Consider the following 18926-nt stretch of genomic DNA (forward strand, 5'->3'; position numbering starts at 1 on the left):
ATTAGAAGAATCAATATGTAGCTCTCCATGTAAGGAAAATCAAATTCAGATTCCAACAACTGATTGTTGTTGGAGTTGTAGTCCTTGCAATCCAGAGGATATAATAAAAGACAATGTTTGTGTTAAGTGTGCACCAGGAACAAAAACAAACAAAAAACAAAGGGTATGCTACCCATTACCTCTAGTCTCTATGAATATGAATGACTCATTAGCATATATTGTATTCTCTATTTCAAGCACAACTATACTTCTTTCAGTTTTACTAATTATTGTATACTTAAATAACCACAACAAATATATTATAAGGGAAGGCAACACCCAATTGTGCTCTTTGGTTGGTGTAATTTTTATGTCAATAACACCTTTACTTTACATTCAGAAACCATCTATAATTGCATGCCATGCTCAAAAAATAATGTTTGGCATGCCGCTAACACTCTGCTATGCTCCATTAGTCTTAAAAACAAATAGAATTTATAGAACTTATCTTAGTTCTGATAAACCAAAACTAAGAGGATTGATACTAATTTCAATGCCCTCTCAAATATTACTTATACTTGGAATGGTTGGCATTCAGCTGACAATGGCTGTTTTCTGGGTAGTAAACAGTCAACCAGTAGTGTTAACCGAATTCAAACCAAACCATGTAGAACAAGTTTGCAACTCTTCAAGTAGAAATATGACTCTAAATGCTGTCTTTCCATGTGTTTTGATGTTATCTTGTGCATATTGGGCATTTAAAACAAGGAACTTACCTGAAACTTACAATGAAATAAAGAGCATAGCAATTACCATGTATATAACCGTTTTTCTGTCTACAGCTGGACTTGCAGTGGCTTATGTTCTAGATTCTCAGCCAAAACAACTTTATACTTTGTGTTTTACATACCAAGCCATATCCATTGTAACATTATATGGTTTATATGCCATGAAGATAATTAAAATGTACTTTCGCAAGCTTACAAAAAAAAATAAAAGAAAAAAGGAACTAGATACTATAATGAACCAGCTAGCTATTATGAGTCCAACATTATCAATGATGTCTGGAATATATGAAAGAAAAAACAGTAGTCCTTCAATCACAACAACTAACTCAACAGTTGCTGCAAATAATTAATCAACTGAACCCCCTGCTTTCAAAATAACTTAGCTCCAAAATAAAATTACATAAGAAAGTTAAATAGTTAAAAAAAAAATTTTATATTATTTTTATTTGTCATATTTTGTAATAAAACATAAATAGTAGTTACATTTAAAAAAAAGTAAACTTACTTGAAAAAAAATCTGAAATTGAACAAACCTCAGGCTGATCTGCTGATGGTCCCATACTAAGAACATTTTCAGAGTACTCAGGATCTAACAATAACCCAAACCAAATATATCCAACAAAATCATCAATTCCCATACATGATGTAACTGTCCACTGATTTATAAAAACAAAAAAAAAGAATATAATTAAAATTGTGGATCCTTGATATTGAATATAAAAAGTTACCTCACACTAGTTATCACAAACAGAACTAATAATTCATAAAACAACAAAGAGAAATTATAAACTACTAAATAACTAATAAGTAAAAAACAAATCAGCAGCTTTCTATATGGTAGCAGCCAAATTGTATTTTTTTTTTATTTATACATTTTTTTATTTATTGTTTTTATAAAAAGAAAAAAACAAACATAAAAAACTTCTATTATTTTTTTCCATAATGTTCTTTATACAAAGCATTTTTGTTATATTTTTGTTATGATGTTCAAACTTAAACCCTCAGTCAATGCATACCCTAAAGTCCTTTCTTATGGTTATTTTTGTAGAAAAATAAGAATAAAGTAGAGGAATAGAAATAAAGTAGATATTTACATCCACCGAAGGTTAAGGCTAGGCCAGTTTTTACATATAAAGGTCCATTAAAGCAAACTAATTTTTCATTATTTTCTTCTTCTAGAAAAAGCATCCTGATATACTTAATTATCTTAAAAATTAAATAAATCAAAAGCCTGCAAAATAAGTTATTATTTTGCTGACCTGAACCTGCAGTAAATATATTTATTCAACTCAGAATTCGAATTAAGTGTATTGTGATTGCTTTTCACACATTTGCAATTTTCTTTATTTTATTTTTTTTTAAGCATTTTCCTAATTTAGCATTTTCTTGGTCATTAAAATTATAAAATTTTATTGTCTAAGGTTTTTATTAGAGGTTATTAAGTATATCACGCTAAATTTAGCTTTTGAATAAAAGTATGAGCATTTGCTCTCTTGCATGGAGATTTTCATTCATCATAAAGTGCTTTTGAATTTTAATTACTTTAAATCTTTGCGCAGAAGCCAACAATATCCTACTTCTATTTTCAAGTTAAGTTTAGTGTGATTTACTTAATGGATTTACCTAAAATTTGCTGTGATGTACTTAAAGTACATCACAGCAAATTTACATACAAACTAAATCAAAACAACCAGTTAAATTACTTAACTATTAAATTTACTTACTATGCTCAAAGAGATTTACTTGCAAAAGTTACCTAACAAATGTTTTTATTAAATCTAAAATGTTGTCAACACTCGATAAGCTACAAACTAAAAATTATTTTAATAAGACATTCTAAATAGAATATGAAAAACACGATACCATTTTATTTATAGCAATATCAAGATTAAACATTTTGTATAAATACTAAAGTTGTTTTTAGGAACTTATTTTAAGAATATTTGAACAAGAGAATTTTAGGTTGCTCAGATTCTTCTTCAAATAATCTTGAATTTAAAATTTGAAATTAAGAATTTTTTTTTTTTTAAATTTAAAAGAATTTTAACACCAAAAATAACTATAAATTTAATTGAATGGAAACTGCAGCAACACTCTTAATACCCAGTGTCATAGCAAGGATTTTTCCTGAAAGTCAAACATGATCAGATTCAGAAACAATATCAGATTTAGAATGCAGTGAAGAAATTTTTTTAATTTAAATTACAAGCATTTTCAATAGTTAAACATTTTTTGTAAAGTCATCATAATTTTTTGTTTCTTAAAAGTAGTTAAAAAAGTAGAAACATTCTATTGCAGACATTAAATGAGTGATAAGTATTAAATCATAAAAAATTTTAATTAAAAAAAAAAAATTCTTCTACTTTTGTAATTAGAGAACCCACTTTTTTCCAAGTGGGTTCTCTAAATAAGCACATCTTTATTTGATAGCACCTAACATAACAATAAAAAAACATAATAGTTATATAATAATTATCTTATATTATATATAATGTTTTATACAGGATTGTGTGTGTGTGTGTGTGTGTGTGTGTGTGTGTGTGTGTGTGTGTGTGTGTGTGTGTGTGTGTATATGTGCTATAAATATATAGGCAAGATTGAAGAAATTTCAAAATTAGTTATGTTCTTGAACCCCCCTTATATTTAAGTTAAATTTAGCATGACAAACTTAATGACCTCTAATAAGAACCTTATACTAAAACATTCTATACTTTAAAGAATGACCAAAAAAATGCTAAATTAGAAAGTAAAAATAAATAAACAAACTGCAAAAATATTTTTTTAAAGAAAAAACTAATTGCAAAAGTGGGAAAACCATTGCAATTCACGATGACAAAATGCTTAATTCGAGCCCTGATGTTTCCATAGCATCATTTTCTAAATAAAATGAGATTATGGAAGAGTTGAAGCAATATTTTACAATTGAATGCTTTTCCTGGCCCTAACCTGTTTTGCAGATCAGATCTGGTACTGTATTTTTGTTGTTTTACTACCACTACATGAGTACCCTGAAGGTCACTTAAGGCCTTATGTTGTATTCAGAGAAATTTTTTTTTTGAATCTGAAAGTAGTCTATTTGCGCATTCTATAAATGTAAAAGTTTAAATCATTTGTTGGTAGCTTTTTGAAAAAACTTGCTTAGAAGTTTTATATAAAACAATGTTTTAGTACTAAAATAATATTTTTTCATTAGTCATTATAGTTGTTTATTTTCTGTAATTGCAACAACGCTATTGGTGATAGCAATACTTAGTGGTTTCTAATTGGCTAGTAGTTGTCTATAGGATATTGATATTCATATAGTGGAGCAGCATGGAGAAAAGTTTATTGTTATAGAAGAAGAAAAGTTTGTATTTTAAAAAAATCATCAGGTAAGATTTTAACTGTACTTACAAAGATATTATTCTTAATCACTTTAAATGAAGGTTTATGGTATCATTGAAATCAGTTCATCAAGATTGCAAACAGCTTTGGTAAACATGTTTGGTAGGATAACACAACGCCAATTTCAATAAAATCTAGGCATTTGGCAATGCCGAACTAATTGCCAATCTAGAAGTGTTTGAGGTAAGCAAAAATGAAAAAGTGTTTTGAGGTCAGCAGACCTTGTTTTTATGTTTTATGGTCAAACCTTTGTTTTACATTTTTTCTGCCAACTTGATGCCGACCTTACACAGGTTAAAGGGATCCCAAACCTCCAAGATATGTTGTCTTCATATTAAACAGAATGGCAAAAAAAAAATGTTTGGGCTGAACTTTTTTAATTAAAACAAAAGAATAAATGAATACCAAACCTAGAAACCTTGCACTAGAGATCGATTATGTAAACAAACAAAAGTCAGCGACGTCATGTACTAAAACTCATAGGAATAAAATGCGCTTGAATAAATTATCAAGTCTGTAGAATACACTGACTTTTAGGCCTAGAATAAAACAAAGAAAGTGAGCTTTGACTAAAATAAAAAAGTTAATGTATATATATATATATATTGTGTGTGTGTATATATATACACACACACACACACACACACACAATACATAGTCTTAGTTAAATGCAATATTTATGTTATTGGAAATCTTTCCTTTCTAGAAAAAATATTCCTAAATCCAAAGATTTAGGCCAAGCAACCACTGTATTCCTTTAGGATTGTCTTGACCCTGACAATAAAAAAACTTAGTAGGTCAAACATCCAAACAAATTATATATTGCTATTTGATACTTATATGTATTTATCAACTTGTTTCAGCATTCCTGTTTCAGAGTTATGGAGTCGAGAGAGGGTTATAACCACAATTAAGTAACCTCATTTTCTGCAGTGGTCTTCTTGGCTTTAGGGAGATGAATAAAAATAAATAAAAATATATTAAGACAATAAAGTTATTGTGGACTTCAATTTTACCACAGACTATAATTAGTATTAAAAAGGCCGGGGTTCCAAGATTGCAGTTTAGTTTATCAAATGACAGTTTACATTTCTAATACCTAATTTATTTAGTATTCAAAATATTAAAAAATTCAACTGAAATCAATGTATTTCATGGTAAAACATTGATAAAGTTGATGACTACCTTAAAAATCTAAATTTTCAGATGGTCAATTAAGTTTTGCATGTCCCAAAACAAGAACTTTAAAAAATCGATTAAAAAAATTTTTTTAATTGATAGAAAGTTTGGTAAGTGTCAAATGTAATCTTTGCAAATTTTATCTATCAAGAACTTTAATAAAAAATACAGACATTACTAGTATTATAATCTATTAGCAAATGAAACTAAGCAAGTGTTGCGAATTGCTTTTTTAGGTATTGGTTGTCTGTACTTGCTTTGATTCTATTAAACCTGACTTTTTTAAAGTTAACCATCATATATAAGATTATAAGAAATTAGCTTTTAAATTATTTACTTAAGTCAAAAATATCTACAAAAGAAATAGATCTTAAGAATTATTTATTTTTTTATTTTTATTACTCAAAATATTATTAAGTAGCAGAATTTGCCTTCTTTTAATTAGTTTTTGGGATTATTTTATTGAACTATTTTATGACTCACATTTAATGACCTTCTTTTAATTAGTTTTTAGGACTACTTTATTGAACTATTTTATGACTCACTTAGCGTCTGATTATTAGTTATAATTACAAATTTTAAGTTCAAAATTATTTCAAAAACTTGTTTTTAAACCAATAAGTTTTATAATAATTAAAATCTAAATTATAAGAAAAATGTTTCCTTTTTTTTTTTTTGGGACAATTTTTCAGCAAATTCCAGTGTGATATAATAATCATTTATTACAAATAATAAAAAAGGTTACACAAGGCTTACCATTACTCATTTTACTCCATACTACTAGTTGAATTGAGTGTTTAGATTTTGAGATGCTTTTGATAGTTCAATGGATTATTTAAGATATTAGTCTCATCACTCATTTAATAAAGTTTATTTTCATATTTAAACAAACAAAAGTTGTAAAAAATTTACAGAATTAATATCAAATGCTTTTATTTCAATTTGAATGATTGTGAAAAACAAAAAAACAAAAAAAAATGATAATTATTTTATTAAACTCCAAACAATTTTTTCTGCAAAAATTTGATATATTAGACTTAGACTTGAACTTTGTTACTATATCAATTTTTTGATTTTATTAAAAAACTGATATATTAGACATTTTGTATAAATGCTGAATGCTTTTAAATAAGTTACACCATCTGTATTGTAACTGGTCAACCTGATGTCAATACTTGTTTTATAATGGATTCCTTGATATTTTTAAATAGGAAATAATTTTAATATCAAAATTTAAATTTAAAAAACAAATCACCGTGATCAAAATTGCATTCTAGTAATCTCCTGTAGGACCTACAGGAGATTACTAGAATGCAAAAATACAACTTTTTAAAATACAAAATTTATAAACTGTAGTTTATAAATTTTTTTTTTAAATAGTTGTTAAAAATCAATTTTAATAAATTATTTAAAAAAAATTTTTTTTTTAGTTTTTAAAGATCATATTAAATTTAATAGATTCTTTGTTTATTTGTATTTTGTTGAAATTTAATACATTTTTTTGTTTATTTGTAATTAATAGATATTTTTTGTAAATTAATTTTTATTTAGTCACGCATTTTTATTTTTTTTTTATAAATTGACTTTATTTTAAATTGAAACATTTTTTATAGTTTTTTTTTATTTATAAAATCTAATATTGAGCTAGATATGAATCAATATAAAAGAGTTTTAGAGATAAAATTTATAATTTCAGTAAATAAAATTATATAATAACTTCAGTTTTCTAAGAGAATGTCACCATTAATAACTTCAGTTTTTTAAGAGAAAACTGTAATTTCTATTTTTCTGGTTTTATAACAAAAAACTATAAATTCATTTATTTTGAAGTATAAATTCAAAATAAGAAAATATGTAACTTTTTTAATGTCATTACATGTTTTGAAAGTTTTACCAAATTTATAAATTTTGACAACTTTATAAATGTTATGCAGTTGATACGAAAAAAAAAAAAAAAAAAATTAAAAAGAAAACAAAAAATAATTTAAAAGAGTATTTTTATAAAATGCTACTTTGCAATTAAAAAGTATTTAGCAATTGATTTTAAATAAATCTACTTTTCTTACATTTGAATAAACTCATCCCTATCTTTAGAAATAATGCTGATCTAGTTAGTTAATATCTAAAGCTAGCACTGATTATACCACCATTATAGCTATAATAGAATTTAAACTGAATTGTTTATAAACATTATCAATTATGAGTATTAATTACTATTATAATATTAATATAAATATAATATAAACTTAATACAATTTGAAAAAAATTCTTTTTTAATTTGATTTAATTTGATTCGTGCAGAACCAGATTCCTGTTTTAAACTTGATAAAACATCAAGTTCTTTTAACAACAGTCAACAAAGTCTAACCAGTTTTTTTTCTAAACAATTTTTATGTCATTCACCGATAACTTTATCACATTAAAAACCTACCTGCTTTTCTTCAGCGGGTTTCTCAAATAGCAATCGAACTCTTTTATCAAGTCCAGATAATAAAGTTTCTGAAACTATATTTGGAACAAGTTTTAACCAGTCTCCTCCAAAATCCATTATTGCAGCTTTGTGTGATTGATTTTGCACCAGTTGTTTGTGAAAATCAACAAGATTGTTGAGTCTATTAATAAAAAATGCAAAATAAAAATAACTCAATTGCATAAAAAATCGACCAATCAAAACATTTCATACAAAAATTTTTAAATCAATAAAACAAACATATCACTAATTGTATTTCTCAACTTATACTAATGTAAAAATTAACACAATATTAGTATAACTTATAAAAATACAATACACATGCTACACAAAGTGAGATACATTGATACTTTAGGTCATCTAGAAAATAAATTTTAGGTAACAAAATATTATTGAAAATAATATTTTGTTACCTAAAATCATTCAATTTTTTTGTGTTAAATATTTCTTTGTTAAAGTTAATTTTTTTGTTTACATTTAACACAAATTTAAAAATGTAAAAATGTGTAGCTTGCACTATGAAGACTTATATAAACCAAATCTATACACTTCCACGCCTCCGCACTTCCTCAAATTATATACACATCCACACCTCTTCACATCTATACACCTCCACACCTCATACCTATACACCTCCACATCTCAGCACCTCCTCACATTATATACACCTCCACACCTCCTTACATTATATACTCCTCCACACCTCCGCATCTCCACTTACACATTACAACACTACTACAACACTAATAAACTACTTATGCCTGACTCATATATGGCAGTGGTGTACTGGTAGAGCGCTTGCTTCATAAGCGAGAGGTTCCGAGTTCGATTTCCACCACATCCCTGGCAGTACTGCGCTCAACTTGTTTCTCCGCGCAGCGGCCTTGTTCGCCAAGATTCATGTTTTGGAGTTATAGAGTTGGGAGAGAGTTATAAACACAAGTAGCCTCCTCATCTGTAGTGGCCTTCTTGGCCTTGGGGAGGTGAATTACAAAAAAAAAAAAAATAATAAAAAAAATAAAATAACTAATTTAAATCTTACACAATGCTGATTAAACATTAACACATGGCCACACAACACCATGCATCCTTTTAATATGATGGCAGAATTTTATATATCTACTCATTTAATGCTAACTTAATATTAAGTCAACACAAACTTAACACAGTATATAATACAGTAGTAATACAACACAATATCTATTATCAATATATATTATAACAGTTTGGTTTTGTTGACAACAATATCACTCACAATAAGAAAATCTTATGCTAATGCTTATTCAACACTAATTTAATACAATACTAATGTAAAACTAGTAATAGACAATAGTAATTCACACTGATACAATAAAATACAAATTCACACTGGTACAATAAAATACAAATGTAATGTTGGCAGCAACAATTATTTCTGTTAGTGACAATGTAGTGCCACTAACAAATTTAGTGTCACTAACAAATGTAGTGCCAGTTACAAAAAAAAAGAAATATTAATAAAGAAAAAAAAATTAAAAAAATAATAAAAAAAACCGAAATGAGTGATCAGCAACTTGAAGAAAATGTTGTTGTTTGATAAACAATGGATCAAAACCACCCTCCATAGAATTGTCCAGAATACTTAAAGACAATGTTGCTTGGTAACGAATCTTGAAAAAAAAATTACCTTATATATATATATATATATATATATATATATATATATATATATATATATATATATATATATATATATATATATATATATATATATATATATATATACACACACAGACATAACTATTCATAAAAGTTTAAACGATTGCAGAATTTTTATCAAGTATGTTTGGTTTTTGTTTAATAAAAAAACTGTAAAATGATATCGAATTAATTTATTAAAGAAAAAGTAATTAGCTTTAAAATGAATATGAACATATTATCAAAATTTGAATATTTAGTTTAAAAAAACAATTACAAAAAATCATATAGGAAAAATAAGAACCACAAAAGTTTAAACGAATTGCAACATTCGAACAAAAAATGAAGAAAAAAAGCAAAATTAATATTTAAAGTGTCCTCCTTTGTTTTTATAGCAAAGATAAACTCATTTATACATTGATTTAACTAATTTCATGCACATCACATGAGGTACCTTCAGCCAGTACTCATTTAAAAGTTGCTTCAAATGCTGAGTTGATTGAATTTCATGGTATGTCAGTTGATTGTCGATCTAAGACCAAATATTTTCAATTGGGTTGAGATCAGGTGATCTAGGGCACTAGGGCATCACATTGAACATTTTTTCAAAAAATATTTTTTGATTGAGCGAGTTGTGTGAGCTGAAGCCCCGTCTTTTGAAAGATGAATTGCTTGCTTCTGCCATACAAGTGTCTGATTGATGGAACTAAACATGTTTCCAATGTGTTCTTGTAGATGTATTGATTAATTTGGCCTTCATACAGCTCACAGCCTATACCTTTGTGAGATGCCAAACGAACCTCCACTGCCTTGTTGACAATGTTGCAAAAATGTCTGAATATTTCTCAGTTGCAAATCTTTTAACATAGATTCTTTCCTTTATGACTTGAAAATTAGCTTTATCACTCCAAATAACTTTGCCTACTGTTCTACAGACCAGTCCAGCCTTTCTTTGGACCACACTCGTCATTTACGTTTATCCATTATTGAAAGAATAGGTTTTCTAGCAGCTATGTACATTCCAATACCTTTGTCCAACAATGTTCATCTCGCTTTTTTTAGCTGAGTCTGGGTTTTCTCTGCTCATTCTAAATATACCACTTTTGTCACAGTTACTGAGTTTGGATGGTCTCCATGTACGCGGCATGTCAGAGAAGTCCTTGGTAAGTTCCCAAGTTTTGATGGTTTTTCGAACGCAATATTCAGAAACGTGAAGTATTTTGCCTATTTAAACATTTGTGTGATTTTTTGTCCTCGCCATACCAATAGCTCGCCACTTGATCTCACTAGAAACTGATTTTACCCATTTGCACGCAATTGAAATTAATTTGAAATTTACAATATTTCAAGTTGATTTTTAATGCATTAAAAGCTGCCTGATGATGTTGTGATGAATTTTTTGATTGTAAACTACTCATTTTAACTTTATTTAAAAAAAAAAAAAATTATCGCACCGGATTTATCAATTAATTAGCAAATAATTGATCCTAAATAAAATCGTTTAAACTTTTGTGACACCTCTTAATTTGTATCACCTACCTTTTAATAAAATTTCTGAGAAAACAGTGATGAGTCGAAACCTACTTTATTTTATTCTATTAACAAACAACTTATTTAACAAATTAGAAAAAAAAATTATTTTGATATCTATTTCCGTTAGATTTTTATTCAAGAAAAATTAAAGATTAGATCTTAAAATTCTGTAATCGTTTAAACTTTCGCGAATAGCTGTGTGTGCATATATATATATATATATATATATATATATATATATATATCTATATATCTATATATATATATATATATATATATATATATATATATATATATATATATATATATATATATATATATATATATATATATATATATATATATATATATATATATATATATATATATATATATATATATATATATATATATATATATATATATATATATATATATATATATAGTCGAATAAGGAAAGTAAAAATTTCGTAAAGATCTTTTGGTAAGTAAATTTGGTCCTTTGAATGACAATATATGAAATTTCCTTTATAATATATATTTTTTAAATAAAACTGAAAAAAAAAATTGCACACAATTTGGGCTTTAATAAGTTATCAGTATTATAAACAATAAAGTTTAATTACCATATTGTAAGTTAACTTTGTGATATCTGCACATAAATTAAGTTCTCCAGTTGAGTCCACAAACACAACATCAAATTTTTCATGAAAAGAAACTAAAGACTTCTAAAAAAAAACTATTCAGTTATACAACTTTATTAAAATTCACACTTATCTAAATTAAAGACAAAAGTTTAGAAAAAATTCTTCTATAAAACAATTTTGTTACAATTAGACTTTTTAGCTCCATTAACTAATTGAAGTTTAACTTTTGATAATTTCAACTTTTTGAAGTTTGAAGTTCAAAGATTTGACTGGAAAATGGAATGAAAAAATGGAGTAAAAGGAATATTTAAAGTAGTAAAAAGTGTAATTTTAAAGATTAAAAAAAAATATATTTTTGAAATTACAATAAAATAGAGAAGACAACTTTAGTGAATGTCTAACATTTTACTTAAAATAAAAGAGCTGTTTAAAAGTTCTATACAAAAATGGCACATTTATTATAATAAAAAACATTGTTTAAAAGTTCTATACAACGGTGGCACATTTATTATAAAGAAAACATTGTTTAAAAGTCTATACAAAGGCGGCACATTTATTCTGATAAAAGCGGTGTTTAAAAGTTCTACACAAAAGCGGCACATTTATTATAATAAATGCATCGTTTAAAATTTCTATACAAAGGTGGCACATCTAAATATTATTCCTCCAGTTAACATTTAACATTATTTTATTTTCGTTTTTAAAATAGTTTTAGTTAGTTACTAGGCTTTTCTGAACTTGAAATGATGAGTTTTCAAAATGCACATTGGAGAAAGATCTACAAGCGAGTTTAAACTTTTTACGTTTTGGAACTTATTATTTATTAGTTTAGAAATATAGGGTAAACTATAATAGAAATTTTAAGATCATATTATAATAGAAGTATGGAATAGTAATAGCAAATATATAGTAATAGTTTAGTAATCTATATATAACATTTTTATTAGATAAAAAGTAGAAAGGATCACCCCTTTTAATTTTTTAAATCATCTAGATTTTGTTTTAGCTTTTCTTTTAGCAGTTTAGTTTTTATTAAGCTTATATTTTATTTTTTTAGTTTTTATTAAGCTTATATTTTATTTTTTAGAAGGAAAATAGCGGTATGGATGAGGCCTAATTATTTTTTATACACTTTTTTTGCAAAATAAAAGAGTTATTCTAATACTTTTTCATAAAATTATATATTACTACTTTTAAATTTATTTATTATAAAAAAAAAAGAGTTTTCAGAAGTCTTAAATTAATACAATTCAATATATATTGAATGCTATCATTTCATACCTTGTTTATTAATTACTACTTTATTTACATTTCTGTAATGCTGTTAACTACTTGTTCTTTTTTAGAAAATTTAGTAAAATAAATTAAAATTTTGAGTATTGTTTGTAAAGGTTAAATTTTGTTATGAGGATTACAGTTCTTTTTTTTTAGTTAGTTTGTTTGTTCTTTATTTGATAAGTATTTGATTTAAATTATAATCATACTTAATTTAAGTTTATATAAAGCATACAAAATAATATTCAACTTTTTTTCATTTTATTTTTATTACTAAAATTACCATTACTTCTTTGTTGTTAAAATAGTAGAATTGTGTTAATTTTTATTTGATTTAGATTGAGTTTTTTTATATTTCTTTACATACATGTTTTTAAAAACGTTTTTTTATAACTTGAGGATAGTATATGTTTTTATTTAATTTAATTTTGTCTCTTATTGTTTAATTTGGTTTCCTTTCTTTTCTTTTTTTTTTTTTTAATTTCTTTAAAATACCAGTGATTTATATAAGTTACTTTTTTTTTTTCTTTTGTTTACTTTAGTAGTAATTAATATATTTCTTTTGTTCACTTCAGTAATTTTAATAATTAATTTTATAGAAAAGATCAAAATTCTTCAGATCCTTTTAATTCTTATAACTCTTTTACGTTTATTTGTTACTACAGTAGTAAAGTAGTAATACTACTGGTAATATGTTTAATGATATAGTGATATTGAAATGGATGATATTAGGCTCGAAGAAGTTATTAGCTTAAATGCTATGAAAATGACTTGAAAATAATCATCATCAAAATGAAAGAGATAAAGCTAGGCAAAACAAAATTAATCGCTGTCAAAAGGTAAGAAATTCTACTCAGAGAGCAGAAATTAGTTTGAACCCTAATAAGTATATTATGGTTAGGCGAGTTGATAATAATCATTGACGAAATGAAAGAGATAGATCTAGGCAAGAATAAATTAATCATCATCAAAATGTAAGAAATACTGCTCGGGGAACAGAAATTCATTTGAACCCTAATGAGGATAATGTAGTTAGACAAGTTGATAATAACCGTCATCGGAATGAAAGAGATAGAGCTAAGTGAGATAAAATAATTTTTTATCAAAATGTAAGAAATGCTGCTAGAAAAGGAAGAATGCATTGTAATTTTAAGCATCGATTAAAATTGCTTTTCATGATGTAATTAATTAAATATGATAATCGTAGTGTAATTTGTATAGCTCAAGTTAAATGCCCTTTTATTTTTGTGTAATTTTTATAGCTCAAGTTAAATGCCCTTTTACTTTTGTTCCTGCACTTAGTCATGCGCACTTTTTTTAGTGCGCTTGGTTATTATTGTTGGTTTTTGTTCTAGTCTGGAATTTTGAGATCGAAATTTCTAGACTTATCTAAAAAAGCATGTTTTTAATATAATTGATCTATTAGATCTTATTATAACTTTTAAGTGGTCCTATTCTGTTTAATCATTTAAATCGTTTACATTTTTTATGTTTTAGCATTTCAATTACCTTTATTAAATTTATTTTTAAGGATATTTGTTTTTATCCTTTATATCAATTTAAAAGAATGACCCAAGTTATTGATGATAAAGGTTTGTATTTATTTAAATTTGTATTTTGTTATAGATTTGTATTGTGTTGTGATGTTATGTAGTTAGTTCTTAAATATATATTTATTTTTAGTTACTGAATTGCTGAGAAGTTTTGTTCCATATTGTTATAAATAAATTTTATAGATTGCAGTTGGCATATATTTGTTAATTTATATTAACTTAACAATATGAAAGTGGTTTAAAAAAACTTTAAATTTTTGTAAATTAATTCAATCCAGTAAGTTGATTCAATATTATTTTTATTATTGAAGTAATTAAAGTAGATTAAAGAATACCAACCTAAATTCCGAGGGCTGCTATAAATGCTAATTATGTAACAGACTGACCATAACCCATATTATGGGTTGTTTTCTGCTAGTTTGTTATAATAAATGCATTGTTTAAAAGTTCTATATAAAGGTGGCACATTTATTATAAAAAAAACATTGTTTAAAATTTCTATACAAAGGTGACACATTTATTATAATAGCTGCATTGTTTAAAAGTTCTATACAAAGGTGACACATTTGTTATAAATACATTGTTTAAAAGATAATTAAAATGGTATTTATGATAATAAAAATGCTGGAAAAAAGTTGTATATAAATGCAGAGTATTTTTCATAATTTCATTTTAATACTGAAATAATTAATATTTAAAGAAACTTTTTTAGAAAAAAGTAAAAAGTAATAAATTCTTAATAAAGATATAATAAGAAACTTAGAAAATATAAATAATATGTAATATATATAATGTAATGTAAATAATTAATATATGAAAATAGTAAAAAAAAATAAGACTAACAAAAAACTTTTTTTTGACTGTTGAATCTTTTATTATTAGTCTTATATTTTTTTCTATATTTTCATAGATTAATTTCTTATATTCATATTATTAATATTTTATAAGTATCTTATTACTTTTTTATTAAGAATTTATTATTACTTTTTTTTAAACAAAACTTAAAATTTTGTATAAGTTTTAATTTCAGGTGACAAAGAAACAAGAAATAATAATTATCCTGCTATGAATATTCTAAATAATTCATTATTAATTAAATAATGTATCACTAAATTTTCCTAATAAATTGACATTTACAAATCGCATAACTAAATTTATAATCTAAAACAAGTAACATTATATAAATATTTACCTTTGCATCATCACATAACGTAATCCCATTATTCGACCAGTCTGATGTTGCTAAAAATAGAAAACTGCACATTTATTATTTTCTAGGTTTTACAATTTGAACGTTATAGGTTATTGAAAAGTAACCAGGGATGCAGAGTCCTAAAAAGGACCCCGGCTTTAAAGCACTATTTTTTCCTGGACTCTAGTGTCTAGGAGCTCTAAAAATGTTTAGTGACTTATGATCTGCAATAAAAAAAATTCATTAAATTTAATGACTCTGAACCTATTATTTTTTAACCTGGAGTAAAATAAAGAGTACTTTTCTTTTTAAATCATTCAACTAAGGAACAGCATGGATTTTCTAGAAAAAAAAACTGTTGTACAAACCTTAGAGAAACTATGGATTTAATTACTCAGGCAATGGAAGATAATTTACCAGTAGATATTAGTTTTTTAGATATAAAAAAAAAACTTTTGATTCCATGCCCCACAACAGATTGTGTCTTTAACTAAAAAGTTATGGATTTAATGATGAAGCACTTAGATGCTGCATAAATTTTGTTTGTAACAGAGTGCAACATGTTGTCTGCAATAACGAATTTTCAAATTGGTCTCCAGTTACAAGTGTAGAGGCGCAAGGCTGTCTTGGGTCTGTTTATGTTTACTGTTTATATAAACGACTTACCAAATGAGTTATCAACTAAGTGTAAAATGTTGCTGTATGCTGATGATTTAAAACTAATTAACATAGTTAGATCATCTTCTGATATAGAAAAGACTCTAAACAAATTAATGGCATGGTCAAAACTATCGTTATTAAAATTTAATTTTAGCAAATGTAAATGCATGCATATAGATAACAAAAATACTAAGTATATATACACAATGTATGCTTTGGTGTTAAATAGAGTTGAACTACCAGAAATCACAATTGAAAAGAATTACGAACTATAATTTCAAACAACTTAAAATGATCTAATCAAATAAAGTATGTGTCTGGTAAAGCTAATAAATTGTTAGAAATAATAAAACACTCATTTAAAAACTTAAACATAAATGCATTTAAACTATAGTACATCTCTCTTGTCAGACCTTATCTAGACTAGAATTCAGTATGGTATACTTACTTAGAACAAGACAGAAAACAATACAACATAAAGCAACACAAACAAAATGTCTTTAAGGGAAAAACTATGAAACAAGACCTTAACTTAACGACTCTTGAAAAAAGAGGCAACCAACTTAATCCTGTTTTAAAAAATAGTAAAAATTATTTATTAATTTTTACTATTTTATAAAATTGGATGACCCACCTGATTTAACAGTTTCAAATACAAGAGGTCATAATATGAGGTTTCATAAACAAATAATAAAAAAAAATAAGAGATACTATTTCTTAACAAACTGTTATTAACAGTTGGAATAACTTAGATGAAAACATTGTAGATTTTAAAACACTTAAAAAATTGGACTTGTTTTTTAACATAAATCAGCTGTTAGAGATAACATAGGCTCTGTTCATTATTATTGTACATGTACACAGTAATTAAATAAATAAATCCAGAGTCTTTTGTTTTCAAATCCAAAGTCCTTTTAAAAACTTCGCATCCCTGATAGTAACATTAGCTTTACCTAAATCTTTTACCAAGAGAATACTGACCCACCATTATCCTATTATCCAATTTACTTGACACACTTACCTTTCAACACACTTACCTGTGGCTTTTACCTAATAATTCAATGCATTTACTTAACTTATCTACTGAGTGCATAAAACATTCTATAAACATATTAACTCATAACAATCTTGAATACTTAATATGAACTAGGATTTACCTAATGAATGCATTGCAATCTTGAATATTTGATATGAACTAAGATTAAAAGAAATCTGTTTTTTTTTCAGTAAAAATACCATAAACATGGAGCCAACAAATCCATTAAATGTGCAAGCACCCTAAATATAATCTTGAATTTTGTATGATATAATAAAAATATACGAAATTATAATTTACTGTAAAAAAGCATTAAAATGTTTTCAAACACTGAATGCAGAGAATATAAAATCCAAACCTTAAAAGTTCTTTGCTTCAACCACACTTTAAATAGACATACAGCCTCTCGGATTGCTGGACATTCTTTAATAGCAGCATACAAAACTTTCAAGTGATCCTCAAAAAGCATATCAGAAAGAATGCCACTATTATAATGAGGTGTTGGTATTGCTAATATAAAATAATAAATAAAAAAATTGAGAACTTTCATGTTAGATGCTTTTTTAGATTGTTTAATCATTTTTCAGCTTATTGTGTATTTTTCTTTAATTTTTATTTCTTCTTGACTTATTTAATTGTCTTTTAAGCTGCTTGGGCTTACTCTTTTAGCCAATAGACTTCACTCAGACTTATATTTTCTCCGTTACGTTTTTAAAACATTTTTTTACTTATTATGGAAATAAAAAAGTTAATTATTTTTTTATAATGTTTGATCGCCATTCCTTTCCAAGTCTGAAATATAATTTTGCAAGAGATAGAATGTTGCAATTGCAATTGTATATATTGCAATAGACATTGTAAGTAGATGGCAGTAATGACAGACATAAAACAACTTTGATTGAAAACAGTAAAAATGGCTGCAAATAGTTATGACTGAAAACAGTAATAATGGTTGAAAAATTATTAACTAAAAACAGTAATATTGGCTGAAAACAATAATAATGGCTGAAAACATAAAACTAAAAACTGTAAAATGGTTAAAAACAGTAATAATGATTGAAAACATAAAACTAAAAGCTGTAAAATTAGTTGAAAAGAGTAATAATGGTTGAAAACATAATGATTTAAAACAGTAAAAATGGTTTAAAACAGTAAGAACAGCTGGAAAAAAAAAAAAAAAATTGTACAAATTATCATCGGGAAACAGAATTCCTGAACATTAACTATTGTTAATAAAACATATCTTATGCTAAATCTGTTTACAAAGAACAAAATTAAAACTTTTCCTACTAAATTACAATAAGAAAAACCATAAAACCAATATAAATGTACAACAACTGCACTTAAATACACAAAAGACAAACATAAACTAAAATTTAGAGCCAGAAAAGTCTTCAATTTTATTATAATTACATTTACATTTTACATTCATATTTTTGTAAAATTAAATGTTAAAATAATATTCAATACATTAAAAAAATATTTGAAAATATATCAAGTTGAATCTTTTGTATAATAGAAAAGATTACTCAATATTTTTAGAGCATTGTTTTGATTTGGTCCAAAACACTTTT

The 18926-nt window shown here is 25.5% G+C and overlaps 2 protein-coding genes across 9 annotated transcripts in view; one reads left to right on the forward strand and one right to left on the reverse strand.

Annotated features, from left to right (window-relative positions):
- Positions 1 to 1163, forward strand: part of LOC136092188 (metabotropic glutamate receptor 3-like) — a 2677-nt gene extending 1514 nt beyond the window's left edge. For both annotated transcript variants that reach the window (XM_065819934.1, XM_065819935.1), the window contains exon 2: positions 1 to 1163. This exon is cut by the window's left edge. In XM_065819934.1, coding sequence (XP_065676006.1) covers positions 1 to 1117 — 1117 coding nt within the window. In that variant the 3' untranslated portion in view covers positions 1118 to 1163.
- The window catches only part of LOC136072024 (nucleolar protein 6-like), a 69751-nt gene that overhangs the window by 27455 nt on the left and 23370 nt on the right, over positions 1 to 18926 (reverse strand). For all 7 annotated transcript variants that reach the window (XM_065819929.1, XM_065819928.1, XM_065819932.1 and 4 more), the window contains exons 9-15: positions 17711 to 17862; positions 17474 to 17594; positions 15657 to 15706; positions 11616 to 11717; positions 9334 to 9449; positions 7762 to 7942; positions 1301 to 1423 (exon numbers count right to left, since the gene is read on the reverse strand). In XM_065819929.1, the coding sequence (XP_065676001.1) occupies positions 1301 to 1423; positions 7762 to 7942; positions 9334 to 9449; positions 11616 to 11717; positions 15657 to 15706; positions 17474 to 17594; positions 17711 to 17862 (845 nt within the window). The remainder of the gene's footprint in view (positions 1 to 1300; positions 1424 to 7761; positions 7943 to 9333; positions 9450 to 11615; positions 11718 to 15656; positions 15707 to 17473; positions 17595 to 17710; positions 17863 to 18926) is intronic.

This window comes from Hydra vulgaris, chromosome 15 (assembly GCF_038396675.1).
Source record: "Hydra vulgaris chromosome 15, alternate assembly HydraT2T_AEP".
Taxonomy (NCBI): Eukaryota; Metazoa; Cnidaria; class Hydrozoa; order Anthoathecata; family Hydridae; genus Hydra; species Hydra vulgaris.